This window comes from Cyanistes caeruleus, chromosome Z, assembly GCF_971803275.1.
Source record: "Cyanistes caeruleus chromosome Z, bCyaCae1.hap1.1, whole genome shotgun sequence".
NCBI lineage: Eukaryota > Metazoa > Chordata > Aves > Passeriformes > Paridae > Cyanistes > Cyanistes caeruleus.
In genome coordinates this window covers 72,232,740-72,253,805 of record NC_141732.1, presented here as the reverse complement: position 1 = coordinate 72,253,805, position 21,066 = coordinate 72,232,740, and the positions used below count along the sequence as shown (strand labels likewise).

At 41.6% G+C, this 21,066-nt stretch overlaps 1 protein-coding gene across 15 annotated transcripts in view; it reads left to right on the top strand.

The window, feature by feature from the left end:
- UNC13B (unc-13 homolog B) overlaps positions 1-21,066 on the top strand; it is a 207,562-nt gene that overhangs the window by 179,320 nt on the left and 7,176 nt on the right. For 9 of the 15 annotated variants that reach the window (XM_086868133.1, XM_086868138.1, XM_086868135.1 and 6 more), the window contains 6 exons: positions 950-1,038; positions 4,108-4,260; positions 6,135-6,258; positions 12,838-12,894; positions 17,322-17,402; positions 17,704-17,851. In XM_086868133.1, the coding sequence (XP_086724259.1) occupies positions 950-1,038; positions 4,108-4,260; positions 6,135-6,258; positions 12,838-12,894; positions 17,322-17,402; positions 17,704-17,851 (652 nt within the window). The remainder of the gene's footprint in view (positions 1-949; positions 1,039-4,107; positions 4,261-6,134; positions 6,259-12,837; positions 12,895-17,321; positions 17,403-17,703; positions 17,852-21,066) is intronic. The other 6 variants (XM_086868136.1, XM_086868139.1, XM_086868134.1 and 3 more) reach the window with 1 other exon arrangement.

Sequence of the window (21,066 nt, the reverse complement as noted above, 5' to 3'; positions counted from 1 at the left end):
TTACAAGTTACTTTTTATGAGCAAATGATCCTAAAGCATTCATCCTGTGTTGCTATGTGTACACGCAGCTATGTTGCTCAGAAGTGGCTCTTTTGAGGCTGGGAGGGTGATGGCAGCTGGAATACAAGACACTGTAAATCATGTTTAATTTAAAAACAGGTGGCTTTGGGCTGATAAGAGTGGAGGAAAAATACTTCCTTAGAAAACTTTACAAGGTGTCAGCAGCATTCATGTAGTGCCTAGGAAACTTGGCTTTTGTTTTCCTCTGAACACTTGTATACAAAAAGCTGTCTAGTTGCATGTGAGAGCAGAGCTAAGTTTGCTCGATAACAGTAGCTGAGATTTTACTTTCCACAAATGATCAACAAGAGTGCACAACAGCTCCTGCCATGATACTGTGGCCAGATTTCCAAAACAACTCAGGTCAAACATTCTGAGAGCGGTGACTGGGTCAATCTTCAGTTGAAATACTTGACAGCAGGGTGGAAGGTGAAATAACTTCTTTCAAGACTTGCATGGAGAAATGCACAAGTAGTAACAGCTAGTCTGAAAAGCTCTGTGTACTTCTAGACTCAGAGGGGTGAAATGACCTGTGACCTCAGGGTAAAGTACAGTACTTGATGGATTCTCATCTTAGATACACTCTTGGCCACAGGGAGTTCATGTTCCCTTTCTTCCTCAACTTTACAAACATCAGGAAGGATATTGAAGGGTATAGGAGCCTGGGGAAATTACTTGCTGCTTTTTAGGCAAATACCTGCTGATGACTTCACAGCTTCTGTAGCAGCAGCAGCAGGCAGTGGAGGAGAGCATCCTACCTGGCAGAGTCCAGTGGGGATAGTTCGCCTGCTTATTATTAAGTGTAGCCTCAACAGTGAAGAGAAGCACTGCAAAGGACAGTGGATTTCCCTCTGGGTTCAAACTAAATGCTCTTTTTTTTCATCCACAGTTGGATGCAGAAGCAAGTGACCATCTCAAAGAGCTCCAGGTGAAGCTGAACAATGTTTTGGATGAGCTCAGTGCAGTGTTTGGTAACAGGTCAGTACTAAAAGGTCCTTGGCCTTGAAGCATTTCTTCCTTTTGTCTAATCTCATTTAGTCAGGTTCGAAAGAAAAGAAACTCCTGTGAACTACATTACGTTTTTCTTTTTGTTCTAAATTTGTGGCCTTTCAAATACAAAGATCATTAAAGAAGTGAGAAAAAATTTTTAAGTCTTTCTCGTCTGTACTTCTCTGCTTGGAAATGTAACATGGAGATCTCTCAACTGTGAAATGTATTTGAATTACACGGAGTGATTTATTTTTTTTCAGTAAGTAGTGCTTGTCAGTAACAGAATTGCATGCTCCTTTACTGCTCAAAAAGCAGTTTCCAGCTTAGCGTTTATGAAGCAACATTCTTGTTTAAACATTCTGCTCTAAGTGTATGAAACAGCTGACTGATTTCTGATTGTTAAATGAATACTGGAATAAGAAGGAAACAGGTTTAGAATTTGAGATTGACTTGTTCTAAAGCTGCTGCTAATGCTATCTAGTGTTTCAAGGAGCTCTTTTAAGTATTGCCACAGTAATTGATGGCAATTAGGTTTTATTGCAAATTATGTTATCGTCTACCTGAGGATAAAAATGTGCTCAACTTTGTAAGACTTTTGTAGTGAACTATAGAGCCTGTCAATTAAGTGAAATCTAAAAATACAAAACTCCTTACTGATCTTTGAAAACAACCACTTCTCATTACAAACTCTGTTAATTTCATGTTGTGCTTTATAACAGGATTAATGCAGGCATGAGTTGTAGTGTAGCTTGAACATGGGCAAGGCAGAGAAAATTGTTCCAACTTGGCCTCCCAGGGCTAACAGGTTTGCAATTCTTATGGCTAAAAAATCATAGTGGGATTTGTCAAAGACTGTTTGGATTTCAGCACACAAAGCTAAGCAGGGAGATAAGTGAGCAGCTCCCATGGCCAGTAATGGATGCTACAGCAAGAAATGGAAAGACTCAAACTGTAACTGAATGGAATCAATAAAGTTCATAATTAGAGAGTGACTGAGAAATAATGATTAGGGAGGTGAATTTTTTTTTTAATCTGAATATTGTTTCCATGGTGTCATTGCTACAAAATAATTAGAGGGCAATCTTGAAATATGATAATATGATTTAAAAAGATTATCCAGTATCAGCATACATACTGGGGAGTGTTTTAGAGAGATGAGCCAGCCAGAGATCCAGACATTCAGATGTCTCAGGTGCTTCATTTATTCCTTAACAGTCTCAGGGAGTGAAAAGCAGAGCTGCAATGTACTATATAAGCACGATCCCCTAAAGAATATAAACTTAGGAGATAAGGCAGATATCCACAATATTCTGTGCAGTAAACAGTTACTTTTTCACCTCTGTGCACACCTGACACTGCAGATCTAACTCTTCTTCATCTGTGTGAAATTAATAATATCTGATGAGAAGGCAGCACATGTCCGGAGAGCCTCACTACCCTTGTGCTGAGAGAGGATTTTTTCTGGACACAGAAGCATTTTCTACTTTGAGAGAAGATAAGTCTTGGAAGGGTTTATCCTTCATGCAAGGCTAGCTGCTGTTTTGTTCTTGGAGGCTGTAGGAGTGAAGGAAGGAATTCCTGGAGGAATTAGGGAGCAGCAGGCCCTGTCTGACAGCATAGGTGAAGGTTTTTTTTTAGCTTGCTGCTGCCAAGGGCTCCTGTTAAGCTGTACATCTACACAAGCTTCACTTTCAGGTGAACTTGTTGCCACAGTAACTGCTATATCATTTTTCATAAAATTGGCAACCATTTTGAGTTATATTACTTTTTATCTATGAAGGCATTGTTATTTTCCATCCTTGACCTGGGGGTTTTAAAGCATCTTGAAGCAAGTTCCTGCAATTGATGAAGTGAAGGGAGAGTGTAGGGTGGGACTGGCCTGTGACAGAACAGAGATTGGTAATGGCACAGAAATTTTTTTAAGCTCTTTCATTTGATGTGGCTTAGGTCTCTGGTTAAGCTGACATTGCAGCCACAACTGAGTGGTGCAGGGCTATTTCAGTTAGAAACAGGGCAGGTGGGAGACATTTCTGGATTTTTTCAGAAATGCCTCCAATAAGAGGCAGCCTAGAATTGAGCAGGAAGGACCATGAGGCTACAGGTGGAAGAGCAGGAAAGGTGACCAGGTGGAAAAGGAAGGTGAGAGCTATGGAACACTCACACCCAACCCACAGGTGTCCCAGTGGCTCACACACAGAAGTTCAGGTCATTTATGCAGTTGTAAAGCTGTCTTCAAAACTTTTGTACCTCCTCTTAAATCTTTACCCTAGCTCCTAACAGTGACTTCTCCTCCTGGTCTCAAATTTCTGTGCCATTAATGGATAGTTAAATGTCACTTTTAGTGCCTGTTGTTAGTAACTGTTCTTTTAAATGTCAAAGCATTTTCCTTTATTTGCTGAATTGATTAGTTGTCAACTCTGCTGATGTGTTCATAATTTTTAATCACTGCATTATTTAATTTTGAATTTCCTCTTAGCAGGAAGAGGTAGAAAAGTAATTGTGCTTTAATGCTTTGTGTGTCACTTCGTTACAGGGAGACTGCACTTTGCACAGCTGAGTCCCACATCCTAATTTGACACTTGCCATGAACTGTATGGCAGTGGACTGGTTTAAGCTGGTGCCTGCCTTCAGGCTGTCTCTGTTATTTTAAAGACTTAAGCTATGATGGGGCATTACTGGATTTCTGCTGATGGACTCCTGGGTGCTCAGAGCGGGGCATGCATTGTGTCATTGCTCCGTGTGATATCCCAGTCTCTGTGGTGGAGAAAGTAAAGGTTTCAGCAGGGTGCTTTGAGCTAAGCATTTCTTGAAGTCAGGAAAGGATAATTTCTGGCTGCAATATGAATGAGCAAACTCCTCTCAAATATGAGACTGTTCAGAGGTGGTCAGATGTTTGTGGGTGGTGGGCATAAGGAACTGGAGAGTATCCCCCTTAGTAACAAACAAACAAATACAGCAAGTCTCAGGAATGAAAAGTGAAACTGATGAAACTTTTTATGTTGTATTTCTGCCACTGATAGTACTGTTTTTACTTTTCTCTCCTTGCTATCTGTGCAGCTTTCAGACTCGGATTGATGAATGTGTCAAGCAAATGTCTGATATCCTCTGTCAAGTGAAAGGGACAGCAAATTCTGCTGCTAATGCCAGAAACACAGTTGCACAAGATGCAGATAATGTCCTGAGGCCACTGATGGACTTCCTGGATGGAAAGTAAGGGAGTGTTCAGATACATGTTACACATACAGTTCATTGGATTGGAACAAGAATGAGGCAGAGGGGAAAATAGCTCCATGTTCTTGGATTGTTACTGAGATTTCCAGTCTCCAAATTTTCAAGAAGAATTAATAGCTTTTCTTCCAATATCTGCCTCTCACAAGCCATGGATGGGCTCTTCAGCCTTCATTCAGTGCCAAAGCGCACTCTCAGTTCTTCCTGCCTCTGGCAGTTATAGCAATCTGCAAAACACACTGCTGATCAAGTAGTGAAAAAGACGGAAATTCTAAATTTTCTAGCTGCAGTTTTTTTTTCTGTAAGGATTCACTGTAGCCAATTACCAAGCATATTGCAAACAGTGCTTATGTACATATTGATACATACTGTACATCGTATCACAGTCATGTCATAGTTGTGTTCTAGTCCTATGTGCTGCTGTTCTGACTAGCAAATAAGCATCTGAACCATGGGACATGCACATGATTGATCCATTCCTTTAATTAACTGTTGCATTAATACCATGCAGCATGTTTCAGCTGGACAAGGACAGTTAAATGTTCAAGCCAAGTCTTGAACTGCAAAGAGAAATAGTTTTTAATCTTTCTGCAAGTTAAACTTAATGCTGATGCACATCAGTTCTTCATTTAGTAAGAGATGGCCAGCAATTTTCATAATAAATGCTGCAAGAGATGGGAAGCTTTACAAGTTTAAAATATAGGGGGTTTGGTTGCTCCTAGTGTTGATTATCCTGTCTTTCTTTTGGGTCACCATGTACTAAGTCATCTCTGAAGCAGTCATTACATCTAGGAGCCATCGCATTTGATCATTTTCCATGCATGCCTTCATGAGTCCGGCAAAGCCAGATTCCTTTGTACCACTGGGACTGTGGTATGCTACAGGCTTGCCATCTAGCTGTGGAGCAAATAACTTCGATTATGATAATCCATGCTTGAATTATTTTCTTCCCTCCTTTACAGAAGGAGTGTATTTTTCTAATGCCTCCTGTATCCCACCCACCCATGTCAGTTCCATCCTTGTTTGGTTTTGTTCATTTACTGTTTAACCAGCTGTGAGAGGAAGGGAAGTTGGGAGATGTTACACAATAAAGAATCAGCTGTCTGAGTGCTACTGGCCACAGAGTTCCTGTTCTGTAGCTCTCACAGTAAATGCTGAAGTTCAGCCAATGTTTCAGAGAAGATTCTAGCACTTTTTGCCCTTTTTTTATAACCTGTAGAATAATAAATAAAGAAAACCTAGGGAAATAAAGCTCCTTGTGTTAGAGCAGATAAACACATGGCAGGTGATTGGTGAATGCAATCAACAAAATATGGAGTTGTCTGTTAAATATTTTGGGGTGGTTTTAGAGGTGAAAGATTTAGATACTTCAGCAGCTTTCAGAAGCTGTGCAGGAATTTCTGCAGAACACTCTGGGAAGTATTAATTTAAGTATTCATCAAAAATCAGTATAGTAATCCCTTGAAGCTTAAAAGCTATTCTATATTAATAATTTTTTTTATATACTCTGTAAACCAAATACATCTTCTTAAAGGAATCCTTTTCAATGGTACCTGCTCTTATTTGGATTATATATATTATTCCAAACCGCCTATCACCAAGTGACACCTTCAATCCCCAGGTCAATAAACAGAAATTATTGACATCAGAAATGTCAATCATCCATTTTGGCCAGTGTTTTTAGTGCTAGAGCTCCAAGGGTGACAACAGGCTGTGTTTTTGAAAAGCAAAGATTTTTACCCTTAAACAATTATTATGACAAGCTGCTTTGGATAGGGCACTGAATCTTCCATATGCAGCTCCTTTTTCATTGCATATTATGCTCTTTGAACTTAGTTCTTGCTCTCTCCCTGCAGCCTGACACTGTTTGCGACTGTGTGTGAAAAGACAGTGTTGAAACGGGTGCTGAAAGAGCTCTGGAGGGTGGTAATGAACACCATGGAGAAGCTGATTGTGCTGCCTCCTCTTACAGACCATACGGTAAAGTATTTTATCCTTCCTGACTCATACCAGAAAGTGTTGCCATTGCCTGTGTAACTCATACCCCTGACCTAGTGAGTCATCCATCCAGGTAAATTTGTCTGCATGTTGCTTGCCTGAGGATGGAAAAATATGTCTGTAACTTGGTAAAGAAAGAAAGAAAGAAAACATCTCTATTTATGGTAGGGTTGCAAGGTATAGAGTGTGCTCTAGAAGAAAACACACAATTCAAAATCCATGATCCAAAAGGAGTTTCTGTCCAGTGTATCAGTTTGCACTGATTAGTGTTGTGCAGTCCTCTAAGGAGAGATGTCTGTGTGTGTGTGAATTATGGAACAGTTGGTCTTCATGGCCTTAGGTCTTGACTTGTAGCTACTTTTGCCGTGTCATCTATTAGCCAGAGTGTTTCTCTATATAAATATGGTTGATTTGAGCTTGATTTTTAATCATCCATCTCCCTTTTTACCCAGTGCAGAAGGCTTTAACACCAGCATTGGCTGGCAGGATTTCTCTCTCTGTGATGCTGGGGAGTTGGAAGCGAGTCCAGATAGTTTTTCTTCAAAGGCAGTCTTTTGTATAATTGTTCAGCTGTGTGGACATGCTGGATGGATATGTGTTGTGAATGTAGTGATGCTTTTAACAATGGAAGATTAACTCTTCCCCATTTGTGAGAAACCAGAGAAACTGATTAAATGTCAGTCATGCATGCCCAGCTGCTCTGGGGGATGACACTCAGTTGGATGCAGTGTGAAGTTTGGGCTGTAACCTCATTATTTACAGATGATCCAGAACTTCTTTTCATCTTGCCGTTAAAGTGAACTTGCAGTCTGTAACTCATTTCTGCAGCCTTACCTTTTTCCCAATATTGGGTAGAACAAGAGTGTTTTTCACTATCCAGCAGTTCCCTCACATATTTGAACTGGGCTTCTTGGGTTGCATTGTCCAGGGAAATGATACAAACCTACCTCTTGCTATAAGTGTTTCTTACTCTGAGAGGGAAGGCCCTTGTCTCTGGCCCTGATCATGATGATTTTAAATAAAACTGTTCGGATGAAGTGCGCTGTTGTACCTACAACCATGAAATTAGCGTGAGGTGTAATTTGCTAAAGACTGCTTTCTCTGAGCTCAGTTTTGGAGTAATAATTTCTGTTTGCCTTTATGATTTGTGAAGAAGAAAAAGAAAATGAATTTAGGAAGATGAAATTTCTTTGTCTTAATTGCATTGCTTTTAAAAAGGAGTCTTTGGGGACAGGTGCTAAAATCGTGTAGGAGCAGCATTAACATGACCCATTTGGAATGGAATCAGTGAGATCAAGGGCTTAGAGAGAACTAGGGAGGAGCTGCTTGGGCTTTATACTTTCTAGTTTTGAATTTCAAAGGCAGAGTAGGAGAGTGATTCAATACTTGTATCATGAAGGAGGCAATAACTCTCATCAGCCAATTCTTCCAACCTGCAGGATGTTGCTATAAGCCACTTAAAGATTTTTTTCATAGTTTCATGTAGCCATCATTTCAGTTTCAAATTGAGAAGCAAATTGAAGCCTCTGCTGTCTTGTCTGACATAATGCAGAATGCTCATAGCTGGATTTTTTTGGTGTCTAATTAGTTGTATGGTAGCAAGGAAGCTGAACTAGTCTAAAGTAGAAATGAGTTGCTCTTCCAGAAGGACAGTTTTGAACAATGCAATGATTAAAATGGCCTTGTCTGCAGTCCTTGAGCAGGAAACTGTTGGTGAGGTCAGGTGAGCTGCAAGGATGAAGAGCTGCTTCCACTGTTCTCTGGAGCATAGCAATTTATTCTGTCACCACCAGATTTTCATCATTCCCAGCAGTGAGGGCTAGCAGGGCAAGGCAAGGCAAAATTTGGGGCTGCCAGCATGGGCCGAAGCAGTACTTTCTCTTTGCTATTCTACTTCTGTGCCAAGCTGCTCTTATCTAATTTGGTTTGCTTTTTTTTTCTTTGCCTTTTTTTTATTTTTCTTTTTTTTTTTTTTTCTGTCTTTTGAAAACCCATCAGACACAAATAGCCTCAGGCTACTGTAACACACTTTCCTCCCAGCCCTCAGCAACTGAAAGCCCTAGTGGTGCCTTCTCTGTGTTTGAAGGACCACTGACAGGGATTTTCATCCTAAAACTCATGTGCAGCCCTTAAGAAGTAGGAGATATTCATGGTAGAAAAGAATCTCTTTTATGGAATATTTTCTCATCTTTCTGCAAAACTGCTGGAGTTGCGGAAGTCTTTTTGGTGTAGGTCATAGAAAGCATATTCAGGTAGAAGGTTCCTGTCACCCTGCTGTATGCCTCACCTGTCACTTGCATGACCCTGCCACTGTATGGTGCTTAAATACCTCTCTCCAGACTTAAGAATTTCACTTTGGAAGTTTCTGCTGTATGGGGCTCAGGTGAGAAAGTGTGAGCACTGTGAGGGATCCAAAGGAGACAGGGCAACTTTACAACCTCCCACTCTGACCGTCTTATCTGAGACTTCTTCATGACTTTCAGATGGGTGACTTCAACTTCTCTGAGCACTCTCTGCCTGTGGCTTTGAGATTAGCAGCAATATGATCTCCAGTAACTCACCAAGTAGTTCACACGTCACTAATTTTAAGATCCAGCATGTAATTAAACACCTTCTGTCTTGGCTGAGTGGATATACACTCTGGGAATCCATATTCTGGGGTTCAGTGCACAGCACTCAGTGACAGTAACAGATTAGTTATACATTTCTTTCTCAACTGCTTAGAATGAAACTGTACCATGCCACCGGTGACTAGTCAGGTGAGAGAAGAAGTGCTTAGTTTACACCCAGGTGATTCCTCAGGAGCCTCTCCTTTATTTATTTCACACAGTACACTGTAGCCATTCACATGAGGCTCTGTTTGTGCTTGCTCCTGCTGTGCTTTTTTCTGCTTTTCAGACTAGTGACAAGTAGAAACTAGACTAAATGAGACCATGGCCCAGGATAAGAACTTAATTTTCTTTAAGCTGAGGACAGAATTTGCATTTGACTTTCAGGCTGTTTTTTCAGGCTCATCTGCCTGAGCTGTTCCAGAGCTACTCTGTGGTGGAGGAGATTGTGGCTTTAAAAGGTTTTCTGAAACCTTTCTTAACTTCTGTTTACATGAATCCTCTCCCTTGTGCTAGCTTGGAGCAGAAGAGTTCAAGGCTGCCCCTGTGATGAAGAGAAAAAGCTTTTTTAGCCTTTAATAAAATTATAATGAACTGCATATGTCCCCAGTTCTCTGTACTGACAGGTAATTATTTTTGTCTTTTCATCCCCACTTTCAAGCTTATTTTGTCAATTTTTGTAGTTCAATACACCACAACAACTAAAAATAGTTTTATCTTAATGTGTGCTAACAAAAATTGCCAGATACAATAGAGTTTTTAAAATGAACTTAAATGCTGTTAAACTATCAGATCTTATTTTTGTTGAACATAGGAATTAAAAAAATATGGGAAATAAATGAGATGAAACTTCCTTTCACTGTTATGTCTCGGAAAAATAAGCATCACATACAATATGGTTTCCAAAAAAGGATTGGAATCAAAAAAACTTGCAACAGGCTTTTGTTTCCTAACTTTGTCAGCTGAGCAGTAGGACAGTTAAATTTTAAGGGTTTGAGTCACTTGGAGTATAAATCAATGCACTTCAGTTGGCTTCCGGCAATTAGACTTGACTCAGCTGATGATCGTTCTCTACATGCTTTCACTGAAGGGACAAAAAAGCATCAGATCGTTAACAAGGAATTTAAAATCTCTGTTGTGTTCTATAGGTGTGTTCCTTGTTTCTGAGGTGTTTAGGAAAGTACAACTAACATTACAGAAGAGCCAGAAAAAACAGCATAAATGTCCACCCCCTTTCCAGCTGTGTTTGCTGCAGGGCTAGGCATGATTCATGATAAGGATTTAATTTGTCCTCATATTCTATCCTTGACATTTTAATCAATTCCATTGTGGGCAGCTTTTCTCAAAGCTACCTGATAATTTAAGTTCAGTTGTTCTCACTCTCTGGCACAATGGGAAAAAGTGCAGTCTGTAGAGCTTTCTGGTATGTTTTCCATGCATAAATAACTTTCCTGAGGAGTATGGCATCTTGTTTACAAGAATGCCATTTGGCAGAGGAAGGAGCTGTCCAAAGTTTCATTAGATGCTACCAGCATTGATGACAAACTCAGTGTAACAGCAAAGTAATTTCTCCTTGCAGACGAGTTGGCAGAGATTGTCACTGATTGACGAGGATTTTTGTAGCGTGCAAGAACTGGGAGTTATCTGAACAGCTTTGTTCCATGAAGCATATCCACTCACACTGTTGTTGAGCAACTGGCTGTTGCTCAGTGTTACTGACCTGCACTCCTCAGAAGCATGAGGCAGCAAGACTATGTGCTCAATAGTTGTTGTTCAAATGTATATTAAAAAAAGTGGTCAATGTTGTTGTTCAAATGTATATTAAAAAAAGTGTCCAGTGAATGCTGAAAATACTGAATTAAGAAAGGTTGATGTTACTGTGTTTTGAGACTGTTCCCTTTTTCAAAATTCCAGATATAAAAATGTTTTGGTTTTTGTTTCCTGCTTGGTCAATGGACTCAAAAACTTTAAATTTTAAGACCTGTAAGTCAAAAGAATTCCATGGCAAATTGTACAGAACAGCAGGCACATCTGTTTGGTAGCAGAGGCTGGTGAAACCCTGTATTGTGGTCAGTTATTTCACATGTGAAATCTCTCTGTTGCTGCTGGTGTGTGGTCACATTCAACCCTGCTTGGTGGAAATACATGGAAATGTGTGCTCTTTCAGATTAGAGAGCTGTACTCTTCAACGCTACCCATTGGACACTGACAGAAAACAAGCTCTCAGTCTCATTTCAGGAACTTTCCTTTGTAGATTCATTGTGCTTTCCTGCACTTTCCCTTCCACCTCTGCCAAAAGTTGTGAATTTAATCATTTATCAAGGGTTTCTGTTTAGCTACAAAATCAATAATGTTCATTCTGTGTCAGTTTGTATTCAACAAACATAAAAGGCTGAGAAACAGTGACGGTTAGCTGGTGGTTACAAGTAGAGCAAATCAAGAGGTGGTCTGTGGTTTCAGTTGTAGAGTCTTTCAGCTTGAAGAAATTTCCAAAGCTGGAAAAACAAAAGAAAAAGCCTCTTCATCTTAAAAATTCAGTCTGGGCTGCTGTTTTAATGGGCAGAGGGTGTCAAGTTGCCCTAGAGCAAGTATCAAATTTTCCAGTGTTATATCTCTTAGCTGCCTGTTTTTCTTCTGCTACCCTAGGCAACAGATATAGAGACTTTTTGCTGAGGGGAACTTTTAGAGCAGCTGATGTTCATTGTAATCCTTAAAAAAAAAAAAGAAAAGTAAAAAGAAAATCAGTGATCTTTGCAGTAGTAGCTAGTTCCCAGGGTCTTCTCTGCAAATCCCTGTGTGATATAGTTCTTATTCCACAGAGTACTGACCTAAAGGGCAGTGAACAAATACAGGGAAGGCAGCAAATGAAACCTGAGGGACACTGGCAGGGGCAGTATAATAATTCTGGGTTTACATCTTGCATCATTACAGTTTGAGGTATTTTGGGGTGGGCGTGGTCAAGGTTGTTGTGGTTAAGTGAGAGGGTTAAAGACTGTTAAGAAAGGATAGTAATGGGGAGGGAAGGAGAATGGGATTTACTGGAGACCTTTAGTTCTTGCAACCAGTAGTTCTCATACAAGATGCTCCATCCCTAGAAACATTCAAAGCCAAGTTAGATGGGGCTCTGAGCAATCTGTCCTAGTTGAAACATATTTTATATGCTAACATTTATTTTCCAAATGCCTAAATAACCAGTTGGTATGTAGGTATGTAGTTTTTTTAAATCAGAAGAGGGTAGATTTAGGTTAGATAAAAGGAAAATATTTTTTACAGTGAGAGTACTGAAGTGCCTTGAAGCAAGATTTCCTGTCACTGGGGTTCATCTTCCCTTTATGTTTCTTCATTGGTAATACAGCTTCAGCAGGGCACAGTAAGGGAATAAGAGCCATTGGCCAAGCTCTAGGACATTTGAAGGTGATTCTGTAGTGCTCACTAAACTTTGGCAATCTCTCACCCCTAAACAGCTGAGGTCTAGTTTTGTTTATGATCTGATCTGTGCTTAGCCCAACCATGATGACTGGGCCTTACCTCTATAGATGGATTCTCATCATCTTCAGGTTGTGTGCTCTTTTGCTGTGGCCAGTCTTTGCAGTCTTCATGTGGACTTAGACGTGAAATCTAAAGGAGTGTTTGGAGATGGCCTTCACCCCAACCCTGTGCAATCCATTTAAAGATTCATCCTGTATAAGTGAGTGGCTGCTGTAAGCAAGAGTGAGCTGGTTAGCAAGACATTGTGCTCTGAAATAGCTCTACTTGTGGTAGCCACAGAAATGCCAGGTTTGTACTAGGTAATAAATTGGCAAGGAGTCAAGTTGTTCCACCTGGCCTTGGGGTGGTTATGTAAAGTTGCTGTGAACTAACTTGACTTGCTTAAAGGGCAAATATGTGAAGCTTGTTTATAATCTTTTTTTCCCCCCCTCCCTCCTTTCTTTTCTAACTTCTGCAACCATAGGGCACACAGTTGATTTTCAGTGCTGCTAAGGAACTGGGACACTTGTCAAAGTTGAAGGTATTGTCCTGCATGGCTTGTGTTAATGTCCCTGTGTGTAAGCATGGAAGTGTGGTAGTGCATAGCATGTCTTGTGCTTCCAGTGGTTTGTTGCTGAATGCAACTGTAGAGAAATGCCTTTAAATGCCTTAAATGTGCTTAAAAATGCATTCTACTAACATTAGCATAGTGCCTAACATTAAATCTTACTGTGTGTTTAATCATCAAAGTAGTTTTTCTCTTCTGTATACATGATGATAAGTCTGGTACGTTGATTTAAAATGAAACAAAATAGATTTCTCAATATCTGGCCAGCTCCTCCGTATCCCCATTTATAAAAGGGAGTTCCTAATGGTTGGAAAGACACTTGTGTTAGCTGTGGATGAATTACATGGACTGTTATAAAAATAGCTGTTGCTTATGGAAGAGAGCCTGTGTCTGTAAATTCCTTCTGCGTGGGCTCCTGTCACAGGCAAGCTGGCATTTAGCAAGAAGGCTCTGTTGATGTGTTTTGACAGTGCATGACGTGACAGTGCATGACATGAGCATTATGAAGTGCACACCACCTCATCATAAGCGAATCAAGCACTAATTCAGTGATCACGACAAGAACGGTATGAAAATAGTGACGTCTTAAAGCACTCAGCTTGCACTGTGTGCTGTGGTTGCACTTGTGCTGCACTGGTATTGTGCAAGAGAAGGAGGTCTAAATCTGAAGTGTCACAGTGCACAGTCTGCTGCGAGAGAGATGGAGCTGGACCTGAACTCTGTCAGAGCTTGATCAGGGAGATTTTCTCAGTGCCAAGGACTTTCTCCTAAGTGATTATTGCAGTTTCAAAAGGCATTTGTCCCTTCCTGTAGTTTTCTGGTTTTGTCTCACACACTAATGCAGCTGTCTTCATAAACCTATGTCCCTTGCCTCAGATACATTTTCCATACATATTTATGTGGCCAGCTTATTTAAGGCAGTGCTTATTAGCAGTCCTAGCAAGTGATCAGGGCATGCAGGTATGTTCTTAGATGTGCACCCGTTCTCCAGCTACATTTTGAGGCTGGTACATAGTAGTTAATAGTCACATAGCATAAGTGTGGCTCCCCAGGGGAATAGCTGTCACTTGTGCTGAGTGATGGCCTCATGCACTCCCACGGGCAGGCTGTCATCCCTGGTGACATGGTGGCTCATGAGGACTGTGCTTCCTTCCCTGCTTCCTGTGCTTGCAATGTTGTGTGTTGCTTCCATGGGAAAAATGGGGAGAAAGAGCTTTGTAGCCAGCCTGGGAGAGTGGCAGCTGAGCCACAGCATCCAAATGTGACTCCTGTTTCCTGAGTTTTCCCTTTCTTTTGCAAAAGCATCAGCAAGGACTCATCATGTTGCAGAAAATAAACCATCTCTGCCATCTCATCCTGGCATCTGAGGGCAGAGCTCTGAATTCACTGTTTCTTCCCATAGGTCACAAGGACAGTCTGTGAGTTCCTGTGGTTTGTGTGCACCCTTGGGCATGGCAACTGAAATTCATTGTTATTTTTTGCTTGTTCCATATTTTCTCATTGGAACTGGAATTTCTAAGCATATACAGGGCGCCTTTTGCCAGGAGTGGTTTGGAAGCTTTGCTGGTTTCCATTTGCACTGGACAGTGAAGGCCATCCCTCAGCAGCAGCCCATCTTCAGTTCAATTACTGTAAAGCTTAACTTTGGTGACTCTGGACTACATTTTTAGACATGCATGTAATCATGTAAATCAGGCAAGCCCTGGTATGTGTTCAAACTTTTATTTGCATGTAGAACTGCAGGAGTACAGGTACACAGGATTTTATATGTGGCAAGAGAGTCATGCTCAAGTGTGAAAGCACCTGAATTTTGGAGGCCATAAGGGAAATGACATTGTGTCCAAAAACTTTCAGTAGAATAGGAGTATTATAAGAGTCCATGTAAGAATTGTAGATGTTGTATTTTTTGTCCTTTTGTTTTTTCAGGCACATACAAGCTAACAGGGAAGGCATGGTTCTTCAGACCCCCCTCCTCTGCGTTTTTCAGTTCCACTAAAAGCCTGGGAAAACTATGGAATGGATTTTAAGCTTTATTGGTCTTAAATAGAACAGGGAGAACAGAGCCCTAGTGAATCAGATAACTCAGCTGAAAACTGAGACTGACAGACCTGACAAGCACAGGCTCTTGTCCTGATGACAAATCAATTTCACAGTGTATTTTAAAATGCTCAGAAAGCCAACCATAAACCTGCCTTCTTGGTGCCACATATCTGCCTCCCACTTATTATCAAACTCTTTCTGCTCAGTTTGCTTAATAGCCAGCAACTGGAGCAGGGAGCAGCTGCCTCTTCTCCCTTGTGCTGCCCTCAGGATAAACAGCCAGGCTCTGACTGCAGAGTTTCTTCTGAAAATACCTGTGGAGAATACAAGGATGAGTCTGAGAAATCAGGAAAAGTTTGTTGGGTTGTTTGGGGTTATTTTTTTTCACTTCTTCTGCTTGAACTTGCATAATTATTTGATGTAAATATTTGTTTCTTGCTCCTGGCTGGCAGTCTGGGAAGTGGAAGGTAGCACTGTGCACAGTTCTTTATAGGAGCAGTGTGGGATTTGCAGAGGGCAGGTATGCACAGGAATGACAGTCGTGGGCTCTTCTCTGAGTAGGTGCAAATATTACCAGTCCAGTCTCTGGGTTATTTTTACATAATGTGTTGAAGAAAATGACACTGGGAAACTCAGAGAAAGCAGTGATGTGTTGCTGTGCATTGACAGCATGGACACGGGGGGACTGGGTGCTCAGTGGGGCTGAATGAGCTCTGTAGGTGTTTGAGAGAAAAGTGCTGACCACCTGGTTTCTGTGGCAGTTGGGGCAATCTGGCAGGAAGGCCTAGAAAGTCATTTTAGCAGATGTGAAAGTAGCTCTGACTTGGGAACACAGCTACCCTGACTAAACTGGCCTCTCCCATGAATGTGGCCTTGGGCTCTGGCTGATTTTGCACTTAATCTGACTGTCAGACAGAGAAAAGAACACTTTACCCTCTGTGTACTGAAATCTCTGTGTACTGAAGTGTGAAGCCACATCATCTTCAATTGAATTACCCCCAGCTCACACAGAAGAAGGGGGAGAGCTATTGCTCCCCTCAGGACAGCGTATCACAACAGAAGGCACACTGCAGCTCACCGAGTACTGTGCCCCTGCACACAGTCCCCAGACCAGGGACATCCTGGGGGGGGGAAGAGGCACATTGAGGCGCATCTCTGCTAGTCAAGAAAGCAAGGTGTGATCTTGTCTGGGAAACTGACAGCTTGAGAGGCATCTTCTCTGCAGTCCAAGGCTTCACTGTGTAAAGCTGATAGCTAGATGTCTGTGAGAAGTGTGGCAAATGCCTTGTGGCTGCCCCTAGACTGCAGAGAGCCCTGTCTCCATCAGGCAGAGATGGATTGCAGTGGATAATGAAAACAGCACCAGGCAGTTTGAAGAATCAGCAAGCTGCAAGATAGCCAGCAGGTCTGTCCCTGTGAAACACACACGATACCACACACTAGATGTGCTTTACACAGAAGCAGTTGAGCAGATATGTCTCCTGGAAAGTGTCTAGGGGACCTGTGACATATTTAAAGTAAGGATAAAGAGTCTTTGCCTGATATACATGCATCTTTTTAATGAATGTTTTAGAACCCAACTTGAAGTCAACTGGCCTGACCCTCCAGCTGATCAGTTAGAATATGGGTTTGTGCAAAACTTTGACTTCCTAAAATATGCTGTTTTCCCCTGAGACCTAGACTAAGCATCTGAGAGAAACAGCTTAGTGAAATGCCAGAGGATGGCACATCCTTGTAGTCAGCCAGGAGTCTAACAGGAATGTGCTTGCACTGCAGAAAAGGGAATTCTTTCCCAAGTGGATACTGGCTTTTTGCTGTCAGAGTTGGTGGGTCTTAATGGAAATAATATCTTCTCTTAGCAAACCTATTTTCTTTCATTTTTCTTCTTTTCCAAAAACGACAGAATGAATTAGTGACCTTTGTAGTTGGAAAAGTTAAAAAAATCCACAAATGACAGACATATAACAACTTTGACTAATGCCTAGCTCTCAGAATTCCTTTATTTAGGTGGTATCTGGAGAGTTTTGTTGTGACTTTTCTAAAAATGATGGTGGCAGGCAGACTTCTGTTTAGGTTTTCTTGAGACACAAACCGTGATTTTAAATTGTCACTTACCTTTGTCCAGTTTTTTCCTTATTTACGTCTTCTGTGCCTGCAAGAAAGCGAGAAAATTCCTTTATTTCCAAGTTAAGCTGTAATAGACAACTCTGAGAGACTCCATTAAACATTCCTTGAACAGCTGAATTAATGCTGCCTCCACACAGATACAGCATGAATCTGGAGAAAGTGGTGATACGGGGCACTCCTTTTCCTTTAGCCTCTGATAGCACACTCATATCAAATACAATGGTTGTTTGCAGGATCATATGGTGAGAGAAGAAACCAGGAGCCTCACTCCAAAGCAATGTGCTGTTCTGGATCTGGCACTGGATACAATCAAAGTAAGTGATTCCATTTCTGTCCCTGCTGTCACAGTGATAAAGGCTCTAAGTGAATACTGCCATGTTTGTGTACACCTGAAGAGGTTCAGGGACTGGCTGCTGGGGGTCAGCATATTCATATTTAAGTGCTTTGGAAGAGGAATGCCATGAGCAGTTGGTACCAGCTGGTCTAAGAGCTGGGTTTCCAGTACAGAAGCTGTTCTGTGATTTTTTCCAGCTGTTTCCTATCCATACACACAGCTGCATGTAGATATTGGTTGCTGGTTTCAATTCTGCTCAGTACCTTTCCTGTTTCTCTTAGCAATATTTCCATGCTGGTGGGAATGGTCTGAAAAAAACCTTCTTGGAGAAGAGTCCAGACCTACAGTCACTTCGATATGCTCTCTCCCTCTACACTCAGACCACGGACACTCTCATCAAAACATTTGTCCAGTCTCAGACTGCTCAGGGTAAGACTCTTTTGTGTTGGCAGAGTTCAATGGAGCTCTTGGTTCTGTTCATAATTTCTCTCCCTTGTACTGCCAGTTTGTAGATGCTGTTGGCAGTAACATTTCTGAAAGTGTGACAGTTTGGAGCTTTTGAAACTGGGAAAGAGGGAAAGGGGGTTATTTGCCACTCCATGACTACATTTGGAGAGAGCAGAAATATGTGAAACATAAGGCCTGGGGTGTTTGTGGTCTTTTTTTCTCTGCAATCCTCACTTAACAGTCACGTTTCATGAATTAATGTGGGTGGGTGGCTTAAGCGAAATTTGAAGTTACTGTACTGAGGCTTGCACGGTGGTGTGAGGCAGCATTTCAGCAAGACATCACTGCAGAAGCCAGTCAGTTTGTCACAGGCCTGTGTCACAGGCCAGCTGCTGGCACAGCCTGTGTGGCCCTGACTAAGGCTGACAGCAGTGTGATGAGTCACGGAGCTACAGGCTGCCTGTAAAGGGAGAAGTCTCACAGGAGAGCAACAAATGCACTGTTTTGTCTGTAGCCAGTACAGGGTATGTGGGAGCTAGATGATTACAGATCATCACAACATATTAATAAGCTGCTGGGATGGGTCACCAAACTGTTTGGTGACTCTCTGAGAAGCCTTATGGCTTAGTGGTGCTGTTTCATTGAATTTGGATGGGTAAACAGTTAATTTCATTGCTTTCATGTGAACATCTCCATGTGATTGTACAGAATAATTTGGTCTGTAGTCAAGAACCTTCACTGGCTGACTGTGAATGTCACTATTCTCAGTTAGAGGAGACAGATGCTACTAAGGGTCGGGTCTAAACAAAAACTGGTAATTTTGTGTTTTCAGGCTCTTTAATTAAAAGCCTTGCATTAAGCTACTTCATCCCAGCAGCAAAGTCATGCAACTCCATGGCATGTCTTTTTGCATGGGGTCCTTTTTCTTTCAATCCTTCCAAGCCCAAGAGAGCTGACAACCCCCAGACTATGCCAGCATGTCATCACACTGAGCCCAGGATCAAGGGGGAAGCACTCCCTAGCTCACATACTTTCCCTTCTGTGCAAATAAGGCTGCTTGATACTGGCATTCCCCTAGCAGTAGAGAGTTCAGAGATTTTGTGAGCAAATCAAGGCTTGTTTCTAAAGAGGAAAGTTTGATTTTGTTTTGGTGGGTTGTATCATCAGAAGAGGATGCTTAGAGGGGACCTGAAACTACCTGAAAGGAAGCTGTGAGGGTTAAGTTGGTATTTCTTGCCATGTCTCAAGAGAAAGGATGAGAGGAAATGGCCTGAAGTTGTTCCAGGGGAGGTTCAAGTTAGGCATTAGAATTTACTTTTTCATTGAAAAGGTGGCTAGACATTGGAATAAGTTGCCCAGGGAACTGGTGAAGAAGTGTACAATCTCTAGAAGTGTACAAGACATGTCTGAGTATGGCATTTGGGGACATAGTTTAGGGTTGATTTTGGTGGTGCTGGATTAACAGTTTGACTAGATGACTTGGCAGGTCTCTTCCAGGCACGATGGCTCTATGATTCTGTGATCTCTGCCTATAGCAGCACAATGTAGTTTTCATCATGTTGAAGCATACTGCATTAAAACACTGAAATTAAATAAAATATCAGTACCTTTGGGAGAATGGTCCTGTAGCTGTGTCCCAGCAGAGCAACGATGACATCCAGTGGCCAGACAGGTCAAAGACTACTGCATCCACTAGGGACTCCAGGAACCTGGTCGTTGCCATCACTTACACAATCCACATTTTGATGGTGAACTTGAGTGCACACTTGAGTGCTTGCAGTCTTTGCTTTTCTGTGCACATATTTCCCATTATATATTCAAACTATGAATTAATTGAAGCAATTTTTTAATGTGGATACTGTTAAATTTTCATGCTGAGCGAAGATAAAAAAGTGCAGCAGTCCATACTACAGTCAGGAGTACTTAAAATTAGAGAAAGAAAAGTGCTCCATTGAAGTCACAAAAGTGACAAATTCAAAGTTGATATGAAAAAGTAGCTTCATGCAATGCATAATTTGACTGTTAAACTTCACTGGGGGCAAGTATTTGGCAGAAACACAAAGATTGTGGGGAGCTTATCATTACTGCTCAGAAGCAGGAATATACAGGGTTCCCACAGAAGTGGGTGCATGGATATTTATGTATTTTTTAAGAAGCTTAGAAAGAATGAAGCTCTGAAGCTCTTTAGGGCATCATATGCACACATTACAAGATCATCAATTAATTCTCAAAGCTGACTGATGACATTTCTTTGTGACTTAGTCTAAGGCACTGTAGGGAACAAGTGCTGGGCGTCCTAGGCCACTGGTCCAAATCAGTATCTTGTACATTAATAGGCTTGAAAACTTTGGACCCTGTGTGGGGAATAAAAGATTTGAGCTATGCCACCTAATATCTACAGAATCAGTGCTGGGATATCTCTGAGAAAGGCATGACTCTGATCTCTGTGCTGACCAGTGACAGGACTTGAGGCAACAGCCTGAAGTTGTGTCAGGAGAGGTTTAGGTTTTATCAGAGGTTCTATTAGGAAAAGGTTCTTCACCCAGAGGGTGGTTGGGCACTGCAACAGTCTCCTCAGGTAAGTGGTCACAGCTCCAAGCCTGAGTTCAGTAAATGTTTGGACAATGCTCTCAGGTAGAAGTTGTGACACTCAGGATGATCCCGTGCAGGGCCAGGAGCTGGACTTAGTGACTCTAGTGGGTCACTTCCAACTCTGCATATTCTGTGATTCCCTCCCAGGACTGGGGCTAAAGGACTTTACTTGCTTACCCTTGTCATTAACCACAGCTGGGTCTGGAGAGCTGCACACGGGTTGGAGGGACAGAAGGGACTGCACCACTATTTACAGCTGATGTCTGCTTACTGGAGCTCTGTCACTGAGGTTTCCCTTTGCATAAGTGTCACAAGCTCATGGGATGACATGGCTTCATGCAGTATCATTTAAATGCTATTTGATTCTCTTACTTCTCTGCTCAGTGGTTGCACCTTCCAGTTTGTGAGGTAGCTATTGCTTTCATTTTATTACTGAGTAGGCTTCTATGGTACTGTGCTGCTCAGTGTTGGCTCTGCATATTTGGATCAGAGCTCTAGTTTTTCTAGCACAAATTCTGTTCTCTTTTAACCCAGACTATGCCTTACTTTCAGACAGCCTTTCTCTCCAAATCCCGGTGCAGAAGATCTAGGAGGATATTTTGTCT